The sequence below is a fragment of the Oreochromis niloticus genome, linkage group LG5 (genome assembly GCF_001858045.2).
Source record: "Oreochromis niloticus isolate F11D_XX linkage group LG5, O_niloticus_UMD_NMBU, whole genome shotgun sequence".
Taxonomy (NCBI): domain Eukaryota; kingdom Metazoa; phylum Chordata; class Actinopteri; order Cichliformes; family Cichlidae; genus Oreochromis; species Oreochromis niloticus.
The window spans coordinates 7008649-7030106 of NC_031970.2; the positions used below are offsets into that span (position 1 = coordinate 7008649).

General features: G+C 38.9%; 1 protein-coding gene across 5 annotated transcripts in view; it reads left to right on the forward strand.

Moving 5' to 3' along the window:
* Positions 1-21458, forward strand: part of tox2 (TOX high mobility group box family member 2) — a 103976-nt gene that overhangs the window by 10419 nt on the left and 72099 nt on the right. For 4 of the 5 annotated variants that reach the window (XM_019359332.2, XM_013264643.3, XM_013264644.3 and 1 more), the window contains exon 1: positions 6243-6787. The exons of the other annotated variant lie outside the window; for it this stretch is intronic. In XM_019359332.2, the coding sequence (XP_019214877.1) occupies positions 6695-6787 (93 nt within the window). In that variant the 5' untranslated portion in view covers positions 6243-6694. Of the gene's footprint in view, positions 1-6242; positions 6788-21458 lie in introns of those variants that run through there. 5 annotated transcript variants of the gene reach the window in all.

Sequence of the window (21458 nt, forward strand, 5' to 3'; positions counted from 1 at the left end):
ATCTGGTAGAAATTCAACAGCAGCTAATTACTAGTATGAAAAAGGGTCACGCAGAGGGTGGAGCAAACTGCATGAATGGCAGTTGTTTCAATGGATGATTGTCCAAAGGAACAAGAGACAACATAGTCCCATTATTGAATGTCAGTGGCTAGAAAAGGTTAGCAAAGGTTCACCATTGAGCAGCCCTTTGTGCTGCGTATAATTGTTGTTATTCTGGAACTGACATACATTATAGTTTATTTGCGCACTTTAATTCGCTTGAGCTCTGGCACAAAGTGTTTCTGAATTGGAAAAGTTTTTATGTGCTGCAGAAACACAGTCGCACAGGGAAGCAAATGAAAAGTACTGGTGGTCAAACCAACGTGCACATATTTTCTGAGGTAAAAATCTATTCCTTTGTAACATTGTGGTCAGTGTTTCAATTTTACGCAACATGAAACTACTTGCTGTGTCTAGGAAGTCTAGCTGTAACCGTGCATCTGAGCAATAATGGTGCCTTGTTACCCAAAATGTCATGCCACCAAATCCTGTCATGTCATCATTTCCATTGTTTGTCTTGTTTCCTACTTGTCTGGATTTGCGTTGTCTTCTGTGTAAGATCAGAGTAGAACAGTTTTGAAGAGAAACGGGAATTCATTTTTGGTATATGGTTGAGGTAGAACAACCAAACTTACTGACCTAAAGGGTTTTTTATTTAGGTAGCTTGACTTTAGTGGAAATATGAAAGTAGAAAATTAAGTACCTCAGTACCAGTCTGATGTAGCTTAAATTGACATAAAGTGAAATTTATTGCATGAGAGGCAATGTCAAAGGCAAAGTCATTCATAAAGGCATTTATAAAGGCATTTACAAAGCATTTTCACAAGCTGCTCTATAACAAAGTGCTTCGCAGAACACAAATGACACAAATCAAAGCAAAGGTGAGTCTTTTTAGCATAATCAGTTTCCATGGGTTTGACTTTTTTTTCCTCCCCACACAAATATGCTGCTTCTGTGTAATAACTGCAAAACAGTTTTCTGTGTAGATTCAGGTCATTAATGAGTCATCTCTCTGCCTAATGGACCAACTGAACTCTTTCCTGTTTACCATTACTTTGCTGTTTGCTGTACTCGGGACAACCTTATATGGAATTGCTAACAGTGGACCAAGGCAATGTTGTTGCAATATTCACAAGGGTGCTAAATTAAATCAGGAAGGTAAGCAGCAACATTTAGGACTGCAAATTTTGGTTAAAAGCAATGTAAGTGGATGCAACAACAAAAAATCATAAAATAACCTTGCTCTGCTCAGATGATAGCAAAGATAACACTTGACCTACAGAGGTCCTCGTGGTAATTCCCGAAACCAAAGCACTGGCCTCTGTTTTACAGAAGAATAAGCATTAATATTTTGCATAAAATGACCAACAGCAAAAGTCTTGTGGTGTCTGATGAAACTCCACCTTGACAGCTTCACTTCCCATAACTAGTGGGGAACTGAAGCTCTTATTATAGTGACATTAAATAACACTTGCATAACTCTGCTTATTTGTTACAGATGAAAGAGTAGGCTAATGTGTGTTCTCTTGTGTAGGAGGAGAAGGCCACTTAAGAAATGGTGAATTTAATGTACAGTACAGCCTCTGGAGGTACAGTGTCTAGAGGATTTTTTGTTACAAACCAGGCATTTTTCATCTTATTCACTGATCTCCATCCATTATCGTTAGTTTGGGTTTTATTTTGATGCATTAGTTTGAAAAAAGGTTTATTATTCAAAGTAATTATCATATTTGGGTTGAAAAGAGCTTGTGTAAAACACACTACAGTCCACACTGAAACAAAAGCACTAATCACTGAATGGGTTGGTGACACACTGAACTTTAGCACTGGAGAGTTTGTTTCCTGTTTCAAACTGTTTGTCAGCAATGGAAAATGTTTCTTTAAATGGTAAAAAGCAGTGCGTCGATAACATTGTTACTCAAGGAAAATACCATTCCACTGGTTTATATACAGTTGAGTAACACACATCCAGCAGATGAGAGAAAATGTACTTCAAAGTCAGCTGTGGTGAAACTGCAGCAAATGTTATCTGTCACTTATCTACGTCACTGTGTAACACACGGGCAAATTTTTGCCTAGAGGCTAGCTTGGCATACCCTCAAACAGAGAATGAACAGCTGCCTGCACTAAGTCCAGATAAGGCCAGCTGACTTGCTGTGGTTTTATTCCCCATTCTGTTAGCGAGAGGGTGAAAAGAGGTGATGCAGCAAGTGTTTTTTGGAAATTAAAGCATTTAAATTTCATCAAGTAGATCCTGAAAAGAGAAATTAGGGTCCTGCAAATACTTAAACAGTAAGAACGATGACCAAGGTACCCTAACCTTAACAAAGTGGTTATTTTAACCCAAACCATTTCCTTTTGAGTAGTCTTGCGTTTAAACCACTCTATTTTCACATTGTAAATACGTAAGGTATGTTTTTTTGTTGTTGTTTTCAGCAGTGATTTTTTAATAGGCTTTAATGGTTTATGTGTAACATATTTCCCATTGCTGCTAAGCTGCTATAGGTGCAAATAACCTAGCATATAGTCATTTAGGTTGCAGTCACTGCTGATACCAATAAATAGCAAAATTATGCATCCTTGTTAGAACATTTCTCACTGACACACTCTCTCTGTAGTTACAGAATCTAGCAAATTGACTCACATTTGGAACTGATGAATCACCTTTTGTTTCTTTACTTTGTTGTCTTTGTCTTTTTGCTTTCTCTCATATTGATAGTCTTAGAATTCTAACCAGGTCATTTGAAAATTCAGTCACTGTCTTTGCCGTTTGCATTTGCAACTGAGCTTTAAACATCATCAAAGAATATAGCTGAATTGTGATAGGAAAAACCCCACTTTTGATCACATTTTTTTGTTATTTTAGTAAGAATCCACTTAGAACATGTCGGTCCAAAGTCAACAAATGACTCTGAAAAGCTGATGATGGTAAAACATGTGCTGCATCAACATAACTGATCATTTTGGGGTTTTTTAGAGGTTTAATATTGCATAAGGTAGAAAGTTGCTACTTTTTTGTGATATTTTAGTAAGTCACACTTAATTTTGAGTCCACTTTTTGTGTTCTTTAGGGAACCTTGTAATATATGTGAGTTAAACATTTACTTAAAAAACAGCAAAGCAGCAATTGTTGATAATCAGTGCACATTTCTATCTGAAGGAAAAATTAAAAGCTCACTTAAATGGAAGTGGAGAGATCTGAGGGGCAGAGTAGAAAAAGAAGAAAGTGTTTTCGTCTTTGTCTTCTGCCTCTTATCAGTAAGTGTTTTATTTTTAAGTGAAATTGTACATCAATTACTAAACAACTAATGTTTTCTCTCCACAGTTGATTGCTTGCATTTAGCACGAAGCCCTGCAAACATTAGTAAGGTCTTTTATTGCTTTATTTAAAAAAGAAAATTATTGAGGTCTTAAAGTCATTTACATCTAAATGTTATATTTCTGCATTGAAAAATTAGTTAGCAATTTATGAAAAGTAAAATGACTACAGCTCAGATAAAGTTATTAAACCAGCGCTGCTGACATCATCAAAGTACAAGCAAGGTTATAACCCTTAATGGAAACTAATGTTTTATTTTTTCCTCTCATTTCCTGATGTTAGCAGGAGCTCTTACTGTGGCAATAAAAATGTTTGTGCCACTATTGCACTGAATGGATGAATAGAGGGTAAGCTGGATGACATGATTTGCATTTTACACTGGAAAGTTTTTGTCCTTGAATGCTAAAGTTTTCCTGACTATGCCTCAGTTGTGTGTCATCTCCCTTTTATTTACATGTTACACCATTCTCTACACCCCACCACCACACATTAATTTCTCCTCATCTTGATTTTTACCGGCATCCTTCGCTTGCACTTTTTTCCACTTACCCAATTTCTTCCACTACTTATTTTTTTAATCACCCATTTTCCTAATATATGGCACGAGTCCTTCGCTGTTCTGTTTTACGTAAGGCTGTAATGCAAATCTACACGCATTCTTTCCCAATGAAGGCATGAGTCCTCATGTGCCAGATAACCCTGTGTACTGTATCCTCTGCTGTAAAAGCAAGCGGCTGAGTGAACGATTAACGGTGAGAGAGAAAGTGAGAGACAGGCAGAGAGGAATCCAACACAGAGGTACAGAATTGGAAGAAATCAGTATCCTTGTGACAGTTAACCTTATGAGATTGGAGTCAGGACAGCCTGAGCTGGCAGCTGATGGCAGACTGCAACAGCAAGCCCATGGTGCGACCCATCTGTGCCTGGTATTAAAGCAGGCTCAAACCCCAGGGCCAGAGCCACCATGCCGTGTGTTAGCAACATGGACATGGGCAGAGTCCTGAGGGGGCCAAAAAGTCACCCACTGGGATAACAATGGCAGCTTGGTTAACATAAACACACTCTCAAAGTGAGAGAAAAAATACACACTTTGCACAAGAACGCAAGAATAAATTGCACGTAGCCATAAGACTGAGCACACAACACCACTTCATCCCATTCGTAAAAATACACATTTGGCTGTGAGCAAGGTTATTTTTTCTTATCTGTACCTCACTAAAGCTATGGTTGTTCTGTGTGTGCATCATGCTGTGTTGACTGCTGTGTGAGCATGTTTTCTATTTGTCCAGCTGTGTGTGAATGTGATTATGTGTGCGAATTCAAGGGTCAAAATTAGAGCAACAATTTATATCGCCATAGTGAGAAAATCAGGTCAGGTGAAGGGGAAAACATTTATCCCTACAAAATGCAACAGAGGGCTGACACCAGTAAAATACCTTAAAGTGGCTAAAAATGTTAGGTTGTGCTGTGTCAGAGAATGATTTTAGCACTCTGTCTCTACATAGCCATGACTCCATAGTTAGCCAGCTACTATAGTTAGCTAAGGCATCAAAAACCAACTTTACGCACTGATTTCTGAATGATCTACATTCCACTGTAACACAGCCTAAATACTGTCAAACTTTCAACAGCATTATTTAAATGACAAAAACCAACACACCAGATAACCCTGGCATATTAATTTATCAGAAAACACAATAAGTGATACAATAGTTTTCCAAGTCTCGATGATGCCCAATGTCTTATGACCTTTATCAAGTTTTGTCCCATAAAATGATTAATTTTACTGTTGGTGGCTTAAAACAACATCAACAAAAAACAACGCATTGTCCCATTTCCCAGCTAATGTTCCATCCCAGTAGATGGAAGCCTTTAGGCATTTATTTATTTTGCACCTTCAGGCTATACAAAATCAGGTGAGAACTGTTTCCCCCTCAGCACAGTTGGGACTTGTAGTCTTCTATTATCTGATGTGCCACATCAGTGGTGATCTGGTTCCTTCACAGAAGGGAGATTTGTGACATCATATGTGAGGTCAAGTATTTTCCCATTACCTAGCAACAGGCAGATGATAAATGAGACCACAATATGAGACCACTGACCATCCAAATGGCTTCTGCGGTCCACTGAGATAAAACTCCCGAGTTTGAAATGGGACGGATGAACAGTTGTGAAATGCGAAGAAGATACACAGAGATACAGAGATTCCTTTATTTATAAGTGAGATGTATTCCACTGGCTGCCGACCCACTGAGATGCATCAAAATACATAACAATATATTTTTATTTATTTGACAAAACTGCTGTAAACAACATTTAAATAATGAAGTGAAGTGAAAAAGTTAACGAGGTTCACCGTGAACTTTATGGTGGAAATTATGCCAGCATTAGGCTGCACATCATACCAAGTACGTCATTTAAATTCAGGGTCATATCAGGAATCTTAAAGCATAAATTCATGTTTTCATGAAAATATAACATAAGGCTTTAAATTCCTATTGAATTGAATATTGAATAGTAAAGATTAGATGTTTATAGCCATTTTTAGAGAGATGAACAGAGCCTGTGTAAAAGCTGATTTGATCATTTCAAAGAAATTTCACCAAAAAAAACAAAAAAAAATTCTACAGCTCTTTGAATCAGTCAAATGCCCACACCCCAGTGTTAATTCAACTTGTGGTGCTCCCACGACCACGCAGAGAGGCTGTCGTTGGCCCACTATCTGAGGGTCACTTAAACTCACTAATAAAGACGTATTCTTCACTATACCTCGTCAATCCTCCCAGCCCCACTGACCCTCTTCTCGCCTGTCCTCCTCTGACCGGTAGAGGTCGCAGCCTAGCAGTTGCTGAGTGGACGGGAACGCATGGATGGATCAGAGCGCTCCCACATGACAAAGCTACAGCGCGTCTGGAAACGAGGAACGGAGAGCGGGCGTTTTGGGAGAAACAGTAGACAAGATCATTTCTTCACCTGCAGCACGCCCGGCTTGTTTCGCTGTCAAACAACTACACTGTTTAGCTTCCTAGTTTCAGAGATTACTGAGGCGGGCAGCTGTCTTTTCTTTTTCCCTCTTTCCAAGTGAACTTTATAGGGATGTTATATATGAGAGCATCAGCGTGCAGTTAGGGCCGAAGTAACTGTAGGACGGATATAAAGACTGAACATCTTCTCGTACTACTTTTTTGTTCGGTTTGATACACAAAAGAAAAAAGAGAGAGGGAGAGAGACGTGTGTGAGTGAGTGTGTGTGAGTGTGTGTGTGCAGGAGAGAGAGAAGTCGCACAGGTTTTTTTTGGAGCTACGTTTTCATGCCGTCAGTCTTGCGGACTCTGAGATGGACGTCAGATTTTATCCAGCTCCCCCTTCAAGCGTGGGTTCATGTACGCTACCGACTGACTCCGGTTTGGACTATTATCATTCCAACAAGGTAAACGATTACGGTTACTTTAGTCGGTCAGATGTGCAGCCATAAGTTTCATGATGTATATTGAATACGCATGGTGGCAGACGGGTCGTATTTGTTCAGGCAAGCTGTTTGAAGACCTCTAGTGACAAGTGCTGCACTTTTGGTTCCCTCGGGATCAGTGAGTGACAGGCTGCATTTACCCGTCAACTTCGTTGTATTTCTTTAATGTATTTGGACTCGTAAACTTTGCTAAAAAGGACACCTGCTTTGAGATCGTGCACATGAGGTGTCGTTTAATTGCAAATCGCTTGTGTGTTAGTGTGAATAAACTGGAGCTGCGTTGTGCTGTGGATGTCCTGTGAGCAGAGTTGGAGCGCACCACTTTATCTGGCGCACCGGAGGAGCCGGTGATTGCTTTCTCCAACCAAAACTGACAAATGGACAAAATGAACGTGTAGATTTTTTTCTTCTGTCTTCTAATATATATAGACCGGCAGAATGTTTTGTGTATGATCTAAACGCTTCAGAATTAACTGCGGAAATACACTTTCCAGCTACTTTACAGGACCAGTGCACTATTACTCCGAAATACAATTATCAATATTGCGTCGAAATATGAGAGCATGCTATGCGTATTGGTGAAGCCTATACTTCTACATGTTGCAGCGTGATTTTGCATTTTCGTCTGTTTTATTTTGCATTATTGCTCGGTAAAATACTTTCCATTACTATTAATCACTAGTATATTTTGGCATGCTTGGTTATCAACACCTGTATGGACAAAAATTCAACCACATCATTGTGCGCATAATAACTTTTTAGAAATTATTATTCGCCTTTGCCCATAAAAGAAGCCTTCCGTGTTGGGTTAAAGTTTGATTATTATATTAGCTTTTGTGTTTACATTAGCACTGATAAGGAGTGCTGGAAAAATTAACTGCGTTGTACGCACGATTCAGTAGTAAAAGAAGCGTTTATTGAACAACTTGAAGTGCCAACACCTGTCATGGATTATCTGTCTCTGAAAACATGCTCTTTGAAAGAAAGGAAAGAAAAGGCTGTATCTGCAGTAGTGCGTTTTGGATTTCCAATTCCTTCTTGAATTATGTGGTTATTGATATCCTGTTGATATTGGGCCTGCAGTAAAGAGAGAAGCTTTTTACTCTTGCACTCTGTCCATGGTGGACACCATTGCAGATTCTTTTCCTCGCAGAAAAATGTTTGGCATCTACAAGTGAGAAATGTACATACAGACCTACTTAATAGTCCAAGGTTACAAGTTGCAAGTAACGAGCCAAGTTTCTTTTACTGCGGTGGTCAAGGTAAAACTTGTGTAAACATTTGCCAGTAACTACTGAGCAGAACTAGAAGAAGGCAGTAGACCCCCAGCCATTCACATTGGTTTGCTTGCCTTAGCAGCTGGAAGAAAGCCAGCAGGCAGTTAGCTTTTGCTGATGAGAAAGTGAAACATTATAGCTCAGTACAATATTTGAATTGTTAATCTCCCCTGTTCATGCACACAGCCACCTGTATGTATACATGTCCAACACATGCGGTTAGCTGCCCATGGACACACTCTTCTACACCAACACCGACATACTTGGTGAGAGATTTGAATTACAATACGCGAATGCTTTACAAGGATTGCAGTTATTCCTTAACTCCTGACTCACTGTGACATCAACATCAGTCTTTAAAATCCAAATGAAGTGTTCATAGTTATAGCTCGATTTTGTTTTACACGTTAATTTAGTCTATCACTAGAAGCAGGATTCAGATAGAAGTACTTTTGCAATCTTTCTGTGATTTTAAAAAGTTGTATAATTTTGTGTGTGTGTGGTTAGCTAAACACACATACTGTAGGCAGACACAGAGTAGCTGCAGATGTGCTATCTACTGAAGATCGCAGTAGGACCTTGTTTTTTCTGACTGAGGCTGCGTCCCAGCTCTTGTAGTATTAACACAATGAATTGTATTGGTTATCATGATTCAGCAAGCGTACAGGCTGTTGGCCCGGTAAGGAGCAGGTTTGAGTTTCAAGGACAGAATCATATAACATTGTCATTACTAAAGTAACAGCTGTGACTATGATGTAAAGCGACACATTATCTGCACTGTACTCCTGCTTCTACACGTAACTGTTGAATAATGATACAGGATCTTTATAAGACATTTTTGGCAATAGTTCATCTTACTGGCGCCTTGAATTCACAAGTATGGAGTTGACCTGCTGGAGTGGCTCAGTATTAGAAGTGCCGCAGATGTTTAATGCCACTTCATCTGCAAGTGAGGAAGCTGATTTCTTTTTTTCTTAATGTCAGATTCACAAGACAGTTAGTCATTGCTGTTAATATTTTTTTTAATTTTCCATGGTAAATTGCAAACATAATTCTAAGCAATGTTAAGAGCTGCATGTTTTCGAATAGGCGCAAAACTCCCAAACGTGGCCTCCTGAAGACATTCACACCGATATATATGTATATAAATATACAGCTTGTGTGACAATCACTCGTGTAATTATGCATTACAGTACAGTATTAAATACACCAACCAGGAAGTGCACATAATACAAAGTGGGACAGTTCACATATAAAAAAGTGTATGGCTTCCTGTTCTAGTGGTGTAAAGTCAAATCTATTTCTGAGGGCGACTGTTAAGCTTTGTGTGAATGACTGTAAATGGTGTGCACACACAATGATCAGATATCTAGTCTATTTTTCTACTTTCTCTAGAAATCAGAAGCAGAGGAAGGAAAGATTGTTAATGTAATGCTTTTATTCAGGGACAGGTTGTTAAAACAGATGCAATAAAACATTCCTGCAGCACAGTTTACCTTCAGGAAGGTTACAGTGCTCAGTTTTTGTTAAATTATGTTACATGAGCTAACTTCCAGGAACCTCATAATAGGTGTTTCCATTATTTGGCCTTTTCTTCTGTGTTATAAATGGAATGGGCAGAATACAGTGTAGTCAGTATATATAGCCAGCACTGCAAACTAAATACTGTAGTCACTGTGTTAAATCAACACCTCTTTAAAACAACTGTAAGAACTAAAACAGCACTGTAATCTGAAGGTAGGATTTATTGCATGACTGATGACTGCATTAGTGCTAACAAACTGACAAGAGAATGTAAGCATCACCCAAATATTTAATCAGAAGGTTATGCTTTAGTTTTGTTTTTCAGTCAAGTTCATGTTCAAACACCAAAAGGATAAAGATATTCTTTAAAACCGTTATGATGATTCTCTGCATTTCATTGTAAAAACAACCTGTGCGCCCGTATTTTAGAACAATGCAAAGAACAACACATGAGAAAAGCATCGATTTGTGTTTTGTTAAGAACCCCACGGCTCTGTTGCTCTTCTCAACTCCATCCAACTTGCATTGTCCTGCACTTGCACAATCACTGTGAGTCATCTTTACTTTTCGCCCAAGATTTCTCCTAATCTTTTTGAAGCCTCTCTGTATCTTTCCTCGCTGAGTGGGAGGCTTGTTTGTTCAGCGTACACTCAGCTGTGTATACCAGCGCTGAAGGCCACTTCTTCGCAAATGCCTGTTTTAGTGGGAGACTATTTGTCAAATGCATTATGACTTGTGCATACCCCGAGGCAGAATCACTCCGGTGAAATGAAGTTGGATAGATTACTGTAGATGTTCCACTTTCCCCTCATCCCTTTTCCCTCTAACAACACAGTGCCCAAGAGAGAGCCTCTCATGTAATTATACTGTAGTTATACTGTAGGTTTATAATTCGATGGTTTGCAGATGTTACTCTTTACATAGTTTCATTCTGTTCCAACTCACTATCAGTTATTTAGAGATTTTATTTAGGACTAAATGCGTGCACGTGTGCGTATATTTGTATGCGTGCACAGCGCAAATTTAATTGCTAAAACACTTTGAGGTGAGCTGTATGTATGAAACAGATCTTAAGGTAAACCTCATTTGTACATTTATCTTATTTTTAATCTTGTGCCCTATTTTATATCACTACAAGAGTACACATTACAGTTAGCTGACATTCATCTACTCGAAAAGCAATGAGGCCAGCTTTTGCAGAGCACGTACCACCCCTTTTTAAGTGGTCCGTTCCATTTCCAGCGCTATCCAAATCACTGTATTAGTCACAGGATACTTCAAAGTATGGACAGGCGAAAATATTTTCCATTTGAATTCTCAGAATGTGATTTTTTTCCCCCCTCTTGAAAACATGACAGTAATAGAAACAGAAATAAGAAGAGTTATTTCAGCAGTACCTCATTCTGTACACAGAGAGAAGTTAATTACATGGAGGCAAGCATTCTTGGGTCGACAGCATGGACTTGGGGTTTTTCATTGTGCCCATTCATAACATTCTGCTGACTGGCCAGTCCGAGTTGCAATATCCCAACTATTCTCACTGGGAAAATGTTAACCCATGCATGGCTCGCATGCACACCAGAGGGAAAAATGCAGTCTGTGTTGCTGGAACTACGAGTGGCGGGTTTGCTGTTATAATGCAGTTACTGGCAGTCAGCACATGGAATTAAGACTATTTTTTGGATTTAAAAATCACTAAACTGTCTTCATTGTAAAGTTCTCTTGTTTTATTTTTTTATTTTTTATTTTTTGGTCTAACCACTTCCTGGCTGTATTCGTAATGAAGTCTTTCTGTCTCCCCACATCCCAACCCCCCAACCCCCTCGCTGTGTCTAACTTCTTCTCTCATTTACCTTCCCAGCAGCAATGTCAAAAGGTTATGGAGGGAAGCTGGATCGCCTGGGGCTGATTGTGTCTTTGAGTTAATGATAAGTAGCTACAGTGTTATTCTCTGGAGCAGTGGGGCTTAGATTGTGTTGTGTGCATGGACTGTTACAGTAGGAGTGTGAGGGTTTTGTTTTAGATCACGCATTTGAAACACAATAAAGCGAGATAGAGGTACGACTGCATTTTTCAACTGAATTAAATCCAAAAGTGTGTTACATGCAGAACCCAAGCTTCCCCGTTTGGCTTCATGTCTGTTTAGCTATGTTTCTATGTTACAGTATAGTGGCATCACAAGAAAAAGCCCCAATCTCGCCACATCAATGATACTGTAGTTTCTATTTTATAGCTGTATCTACCTTGGATTTCATGGGGTATTTTAAGGACAGCTATTGTCTGTACAGAGAGCAAATAAGGGGATACAGCTATCCATTACAGGGATTTACCACGATGGACTTGAGTTTAACCTACAAGATAGAGAAGTCAACCAGACTCTACAGCACTACAGTGCTCTGTACTTTATAATCTAGACCAGACATGACTCAGAGCTACTAGAGGTGTTAAGAGGGTCATAAGTCATGTATGGCTGAAAATAGATTCTATAGTTTATCCTGCCTCGTTATCTACTTAATCACCGAGGCCCATAGAAACAGGCTATTTATGTTGATGATTGATTATATTACCAAGAACTGAATCATGACAGTGTATTTTTTAAACTCCTCCCAATATACTTTTGTGATATACTACTGCATTTTGAGTAATTTCTGCGCTGTTATCAGCCTGTAATCTATCACTCAGTAAGTTTATCACCAGACTGCTTTTAGAGTGAGGCTGATATCAAGTTTTCAGCCTGGGTGACATGCATGACAAGCTGTAAGTTACTGCGAAACACAGCCGCATCGTAAGGTGTCAGAGTAATTTCAATCTTGACGTTGATTACAAAGTGAATCGGCCGAGCCCCGGTTCAACTCGTGCCCCTCATTAAATCACATTAACCCTAATTATCGTCACAGCCCCTTGAAACCAAAATACAACAGTCAGGCTTGACTCTTGGCTCCTCAGCTGGCTGTTGGGTGTGTGCATCATGCACTTGTGACTTGTGTAAAGTCAAGTCCAATGTGGCAAGGCATTTTAAACTGTCTTCACCTCAGGAGGCCACCGGTTTCTCAGTTTCTCAGTAGCAATAGCCTTGACTGGCTGTCTCTCTCTTTCCCCCTCTCTCTCTCTCCCCCCGCTCTCTATCACCTCCCTCATGCAGCCCAGTTTCCTTGTGCTGTTTTATATTCACTTCTTGATTGGTTGGGGGATGGGGTGGTGGCATAGCATTTGAGAGGTTAGCTGGTTAGTGAAGGGAGGGGGAAAGAAGGTTGGTGTGTGCATAAAGAAAGAGAAGGGTCTGTAGATGGAGGGAAACTGAAGAGAGATTTTTAGGGGTACTTTATTTTTCAGCTCGCCATTGAGTCTGTAATGTCATTCAACGATGTGGAAACCAAAATGAGCCTTGCCACCAGATGTGTTCCAGTCCAGATAGCGACTTGAAAGACAGACGTTTATTGTTTTAGTGCATTTGGTGTGGTTCAAACCCAAACTGCATGAAATGCTGATTGATGGATTTCACTAAAGAATGTCTGTGTGTGTGTGTGTGTGCGTGTGTGTGAGAGAGGGAAGCAAAAAGAAGGAGAAAGATCTCCTTTATCTGATTTATTTAACTATTTCTGTGCCCTGTTCTTTGCTCACTGTGCTGACGAGAAGGGAAAGCTGACAGTATTTCAGTGTGCTACAGTAGCATTTCAGAGCAGATTCATCTGCTTTCCATCAGCACTGCAGTACAAGAAATACAACCCTTGATTCATTCTTTAAGTTGAGTTGCACTTTTATGTCTGTTGAATGAGGTCTCTGTATTTCTGTAGACAAAACAAATGTAACATGCTTCAGCAGATATAAGTATGGCAAACATAGTAGTGAGTATCATAAAAGCTGTTGTGTAGAAGGCTTTTTATTATAAAAATGATCCAGTAGTAACTTTTGATCTCTTCTTGTGCAAATTTATGTTTTTGGTTCGCCAATAGCAACAACCAAACTTGTTGCTGACATTTAGCAGCATCCACATGCATGTGGTTTAGACTTCAGGTCAGGAAGTGCGTAGTTCAGTTTTTCTTTGCTACAGTTTTAGAATCCCAACTGTGAATAGCATGTTCCTAATTATCATACAATAAAATTTGGGTTGTTCCCATTGTTTTATGATTAAGGAATCAGCATGCCAACATGGATGCAACAAAGACAAAACATTTTCATTGTGCTGAAATGCTACAATTCCCCCAGCAAGAAAGCTGATCTTCATTAGGATAATTGCTTCATTTCATTCATAAACAAATAGACCACAAAGTGATTATTCTAGATGCTGGAGATTATGAGCACAGTTATTGGACTTGGCAGATTTGTGTAAAGCAGGCTTTGGTACATAAATTAGCGTAACCATTGTACGAGAAAACCGTATCAACATTTCAAATAAGCACAGACGGATCTCATCATCTCTCACTTTCACACTCGCCACTCTCCAAACGTTACAGTTCATCCACTAATTTGTTTTTTATTTCATCTCTATAGGAATGGTGTGTTATAGCATATGTTTTGGTACTGTCGTGACTTTTTGTCAGTAAAGGCTGTAGCTGAAATGGTGGAAGGCTAAGGTCGATGGGCAGGAAATGAAACACTAAGGAGAGGAAAGAGTGAAAGGAGAACGGGTAAGAGCGATTTGGGGGATCTTGAGAGGTCAGAGTGTGCAAATTATGACAGAACAGGTCTATATGTGGTGTTTCTAACATCCTTAGTTTAGTCTGTTAAGGCTCCAAATCACAATTTAATGGAATGATTAGATTTTTTTTTTTTTGCTTGCTTTTTTGTGAGATGGTAAATTATCACTGTTGACTCAGTGCTGGTTGTAATAAAGGTTTGTTGTATTAATGGAGACAGGAACAGGAAAGTCAGGAAGAATGTACTTGTTAGAGTCGGCCAATGGTTTATTCGTTGGCGTTATAGTCCTCCTTTCTCCTTCTGATGGGTGTTTCTTTAGAAAAGGTCAGCAAGGATGGCATGATCCAACAGATTCCATAGGCTAAATGTATAAAAACACTTATAAACAGAGTGTCAAAGAATGCAGCTGTCGGGTGTATTAAGAGAAGTTCGCAAGCCTAGGCAAACACGAACAGTTGTCTTAGCTTCCTGAGGCATGTCCTGTGCAAACAGAACTAGAGACGGCTGGTTCAGGTCCACACTCAAAGACCACAAGCCCACTGAGAGACACTCAAAGACATACACTCTCTTGCAAGTAAACGCTCTTGCATGCAGTCACATCACACAAATAAACACAATTGCAAATGTGAGCTCATAGACCACAGAAATGTGTTGTTATGTAGCAACATTTCAAGCCACAGATCACTGTAACTGATAGTATGAGCAGCTTAGCATTAGCAGCTGATGTATGATCACTGTTATTATTTTCAAATGATTTGTAGTAAAATGTATCCAAAAGACAGTTTTTTAAATTTGTTTTTAAAAACCTTTGACTTGTCAATAAATCATTATTGAGTCACTTATGGGTTGCACCGGAAGTTAGTCAGCTGGTTAGACCACCAGCGATTGGTCGTCCACCATGTGCCGTTTGTTTCTGTGCCTCCCTGAGCCAAGTGTGTGTGAGATTCCCCCCCCTATCACTACAAACCCACAGTCCCCCCAAGGCCTCTTTTTGCCTCTGTCTTGTAAACCACCTCTGGCACTTTTGGGCTTTGTTCATAATGTTTTCATTGTAGCATTGCCTCACTTTCCAGGAATTATATTTTCTGTGTGTTGATAGCCAGACTTTGCTACCCAATCATTTTCAGTGACAATTTAATGTAGTAAAAACACTTAATCTTACATAGGAGCTACCCTGTAGTAAAATTCAGATGCAAATGCATTTCTCAAGTAGTGCCAAGTCTTATTTGGCATTGCTTATACACTTGCTTTTAATATATGTACTATATAATAGATTAAATAAATAGATAACAGATTTACATTTATGAAAGTTTTTTAACCTTAGTTTATTTTTCATCTACAGTAGCTGTTTATGTCTGAGTACTCTGATGTGTTGGTGCAGCTGAGACTGAGTGTGTTCACAGTGCAAACGCGGCATTGCTGGCACTCCTGGTTTCACTTAATCTTTGACACAAAGGCACTTGCTTGTGGCTGGGATCTCAGACAGATTTAGTGACAGAGAAAGCGAGCTAAGGAGAGAGAGAGCTCTGGTTAAGTGAGTGTAGATATCATTAAAAAAATTGCTTAAATTACTTTATATTTATTATTGGAGTATCTCCATTCACAGAAAATGGAAAATATGTTTCTATTTGTTATTTATGTAATTCTTGAAGATTGCTGACAATTATTTGAGCAAACTAAGGAAAACATAGCATAGCAGGTCTGATACCATGCCAGGTACTTTGGTCACCTCAGGACCTTTTTCTCAGTTGTGGAGTACACAGACATCTGCACATACCGCCAGTGTGATGATTTATTTGCCTGCCATTTTGTAATTACCCAGTGGGTAGAATAGAAAACATCTCTGAGATTATAGTTTCTCAAAGCATTCAAAAAATAAAAACAAGATAATAATAAAAAAATAATTCCCAAGAGACTAAATAATTTGCCAGTAAGCTCTTTTAAGGCATCTTTTGATGTTTAATCAAGGACTGAAAGATTAATTGGAAATGTTTTCACCATCGCTGCAGTGATGAAAATAAAAAACAAAAACTATTTGAAACATTTTAAAAAGGCAAAAATATCTGAATCCAAATTGTCTTGTTATCTCGGGTTGTATTTGTAATTACTGTTGTTATGTTGTTGTTTTTTTGTTGTTTAACTTTACCTCTTGGCACCGCAGGCTGTTGTTTACAAAAACTCGCATGCTTAGATGCAGAATTATTGCATTCTGATAAGTAATTAATGAAAAAAGAGACTTTTTGAATCTGGCTGGAGGAATTTATCCAAAATGGAAATAGCCACCTCTCGTCGTACTTTCCCAGGATATGCTGACACCATTCATGGGTTAATCACCATGATTTTGGCAGGAGGTAGGTGTCAGTTCTTTTAGGTATGCACCATCTAGTATTCTTTTAATTGACTTCAGGAGAAACTGTATCAAGACGTGCTGATGAAGTTACAAATTGGCTAAAGCGCCTCGTTCTGAGCGCCAGATCTCCTTGTTCCTTTTGGTTTGGTTTGTTGTACTTTCTGCTGCTCAGCATAATGACGAGGGTGGAAGAGTGGAAGATTTCAATTACTCCGAGAAAGTCAAGGAGGCTGTTGAAGTTTGAAAAATACAACATGAGCTGGTTGCTCTGTGGAGATTGTGCCCATTTGGAATGTAATTAAATTGGTTTGGCCGCTTGCCAGTGAAAAAATACATTTCTTTTTTTTTTCCTCTTTGCAAATGAAAATGTATAGAGTGTTTTGCTGAAAAATACCTGGAGGGAACAGTAAGCTGTTGAATATTTGTAATACAGCTTGCATTGTGCAGTTGAAATGAGTTTTGAGATGAGTTATCCGTTGTGGTTTCCCCTTTGACATTTCAAAGGTATGCAGCTTTTGAACCATGGATTTACTGTAATCTATTTTTTTCTATTATTGATGTGTGGTTGAGTTATAAAGTGTAGATTGGCTTCTCTGCCATTTCCCTGGCTTTGCCATATCAGAAACCACAAGGCCACTGAGCAGCAGCAGACTCTGTAATAATGTTATATATATGATGACATGTGAAGCAGAGTTGTTGGTCCCAGTCAGCACATGACACTGTGCAAAACTGGTGTTTACTTTACACAAACACTCCTAGTAGGCTTCACAAAGTAATCAGTCGGTGGTGAAAGAGATATTTCCGAATGGCATAATTTGAACACGATAAGCACATAAATATGCTGTGAAATTGAGGAACTGCAATTTTTGGCAAATATAATAAACCATGAATGTTATGGTAGCGAATGTTCTCACATAATTTACCGCCCCAGTTTACAGTAGACATTACTCAGTTTCTGAAAAACAAGTTTTTAGGTTTTAATAATTTGAATCTTTAATGAGTAACTGACTGAAAAAGAGAAACTGTGATAACCGTGTTATCATTTCTTCGCCTTTAGTGTTATAAAGAGCAAAAGCAATTGACATTTAAGATTGTTTTAGCACTCACGGTGTGCAAAATGATCTTCCACCTCTTCAAATGACCGCAAAGGCAGCATCAACCTCAAAGATAAAAATAAAAAGATTATTGGTAGGTACACTGTTTACTTTCAAGAGAAAAAGAGAGAGAGGAAGGGAGGGAGCGTCAGAGCGAAGAACCACAAGGAGAGTGTGAGCTGTTAGGTTTGTTAGGTTGTTGTGTGTTTGTTGTGGAGTATTATAAAAATCCAGCCGCTTCTGATCCACTGTTCCCTGATCTGCAAATGGATCGAGCTGCCCAGCGGAGCCGTTCTTACAAAATCAGCCTGACATGGCGTTATAATAGCTTTTTCTTGTACGTGTTCTGTCAAATCAACTTAGCTTCTTTGGGTGCTATTTTAGTGGTCACAGAGTTGATTTTTTTTTTGTCTGTGTTGCTGCTTATCCCCAGAGAGCCCATGGAAATATACTCATATGTCCAATGCCATAATGCCATCGTTTTAGCACTATGACACTTTTGGAAAGTGTACTTTGAAACCAGATCTGTGAAGCGAGGCAGAGAGGTGCTGAGCTGATGAGCTAATTAGTGGGGTCTACCACTGTTGTGCTAATGGCTCTTGCTCATGCATGTGTGTATGTGCTCAGGCTGTTTTTTTAAGGCTTAATCCAGCATGCACACGACAAAGCCTGCTAAGTGAATCAAACGGCTGGGTATCAGTGGAAACAAGGCTCCTCAATGGAACTGCAAAGATAGAGCAAATGGGCACAGATATGCCAATACACCTTCAGGGCATTGACTCTTTGCCATAATGCTTTCATATGCCTCTGAATGCAAAGGCTTTTTTTTGTTGTCTTAGATACATTTCTGGGAAGACATTTGTGTGTGTGTATGTGTGTTTGAGACAATCTGGACTCAGGAACATACTGTAATGCTTTAAAATGTAGCTTCCTACTGTTGCAGCCCTGTGATTGTGCAATCAACTACAAAACAAACACGTTCTAGAGAGAGGAAGCGATTGAAAGATAAATCTTTATCTGGCAGACAGAGAAAAAAGAGCTTGTTGAGCAATTTTGCAAACTTACACTGAATAAAAATAATAAAATAAGTGGACCTAGACAGCACATTGTCACAGTTCCATATAAACATGCGAGCAAGATGAGGTGGTTCCTTTTCCCAAGCATGCACGTGCTGACATGACACCAGCTCTCACTTTCATTTGTGCTTATGCACCTGCTGACACTCACTGTTATTTTCATTAGAGTCGTTGTTCTACATGTTCTTACCACAGTGTGATTGCACACTAAGCAACATGTTTCTAAATCTAAATAGAAGAGTACTTGTCAAGACAGCTCAGAGTGAGCCTTACAAGAATTTCTGGGGATTTTTATGCTTTTCAAACACTAAAATTCACTTTGTTAAAAGGAAAAGCTACAGGTAAAGTTGTTATTTATATTACTGCATTGTTCGATACTCAAAGCTGGACAATGGATAGGAGACCACACAGCATCTGTAGCTATAAATACATTTGTTTTATATAACTAAAAGGAAACTAAAGATAGACCTAGCAAAACAAAACCAACAGAGGCCAGGAAGGCTGACTGCCACCAAGTAATGTCGTGCAGTTCAACTGAGTGAACTCCACCCACCACCTTGCTAAAGCAATCGCACAATCAACAGATAATAAACGGCTGATATTTTTGATGACTGAGTAATAGTCACATTGCTGGATTTATCCTCAAATCTGAGGTTTTGGTGATTTTCATAGTTATCTCACTGTGTTTTAGTTTCCCGAAACCAAAAGTAAAAGTACAAATGGGCATTTGGTCAGTAGAAGAAAATATAAACTAATAAATCAATAACAAAGTTAATTAAGTGTAATGTTGTAATGTTGATACGGTTGAATAATATGGATGTATTTAATATAATCTTTTATAAAGAAAATCTCTCTTGCAAAGGTTTATAACTGAATGAAAAAGACAACTGAATTACATTGGAAGCAGGATTAGAACCACATTCAAAAAATTCACAAACTATCCAGTAATCTGTCAGAAACACTATATTCAAGCCTGCTTGTGTGCTGTTTGCATTTAGATGATCCCTGTTTCTTGACATCCTTTCGTAATTAAATGAAATTTTCCGTAGTCCTTCAGCTTTATTTAGTGTATTTGGCAACTACAGTCATTAAGCTGCACAAACATACCAAAGCAACAAAGCAACATGAACATGAGTAAGCAGGTCTCATGTATGGCATAGAGGCGACAAATAAGCTAATTGGGGATTAACGGTTAATGACTGAACGAGGGAAGACAAGTGCCGAACCCCGTTTTGTGCCAAAGTCTGCAGTGATGTTTTTTTTCTTCCTGGCTCTGTTCACCTCACCTGCCATGCTTTTGTTCCTATTCCTCTGCATTATCATCCTCTCAGTCCCACTTAGCTGGATTTCTTTTCTCTCCACTCTCTCGTTTTGGTCTCTCTCTGTCTCTCTCGGGCTGATTCTCGTCCTGTATTAGTTGCAAATGCAGAACTAAGTAGCTGTGACAACATTCTCAGATGCTCCAGCTGTCACAGATTTATTGAGTTATTAAAGTAATGTACTGTGATTAAAAATGCTAATTTTCCCTGAATCGTATGCCAGCTTACATATTTTTTTTTCAATAGCTGATTTAATTACATGGAAAATGAAACAAGGGTTGATGATTCAATCTTTGCAGCCAATTGCCTCGCCATACAAAAATGAATTACCTCATGATACAGAATTATTGTTTGAGCTACAAAAAGTGAAATGACAGTGGAATTGTATAAATAATCAGAGCTTTTTGGCGTTGCGTTGTGCAAGCTGTGGCGAGCAAATGCTCATATTATGCTCATATTTGAACCATCAAATATATTAGGTTAGCTAGCATTTTGCTTATATAGTATATATAATCTCAGCAATCTTACCTCAGGCCACAATATGAAAGCAAAGCTTTGAAATGAGTGAAAAAACTGATCCATTAAAATCCTTATCTCAATGCTCAAGTGCGCTCAGTGCATGTAGGATAGTTCTGGTTTTTATATTTAAAGCATGGATTTTAAATAACGAGAGAAAAAAGTTTCTCTGCCCAATATTATTTGAATTGTGTCCTCGTCTATTCGGAATAATTTCCTTTTCCCTGGGGGGTTTGTTCAGCGTGCTTTCCTTGGCTCATTTTGGCCTCTCATTATGCATTCATGTATTCGTTTATATAATGCGGCACGCTGCAGCTTCATTGGACAAACCTCAGTTGTTTTGGACACCATTGTGTATGATACACGAATAGTAACATTTCTTTTTAACTGGGTGTTCTTTAGTTTTACTTCCCACAGTCTATTTCTCCTGCTTAAGTGATTCTGCAAATTATGCAAGACCTCTTTTAAACATCACCAGATTGAATCAGCTACTGAAAAAGTAATTTTCATTTAAATAATGAGATAGAACTTCTCCCTTGATCGCTTGATCTTTGCAGAAAACTTTTGCTGAGCAGCGGATCACACTGTGCCCTTATTCCAGTCTTGTAAAATCTTTGCAAGATGGGCCGAACAGCATCATAAATTTTTTTTGAATCGCTTCCAAATTTTCAGGGTGCCGTAACAGATCGTCATCTGTGTCATTACCGCTTCATATCCCCTCGCTTCTGAATAGTACCTACTGTATAGGTGAGCTTGTCAAATATCCATGATCATGTCACATATCTTTTCCACTCTGGAAAGGATTGGGTTGTATGTGGAGTTCAGTGGAGTGAGTGGC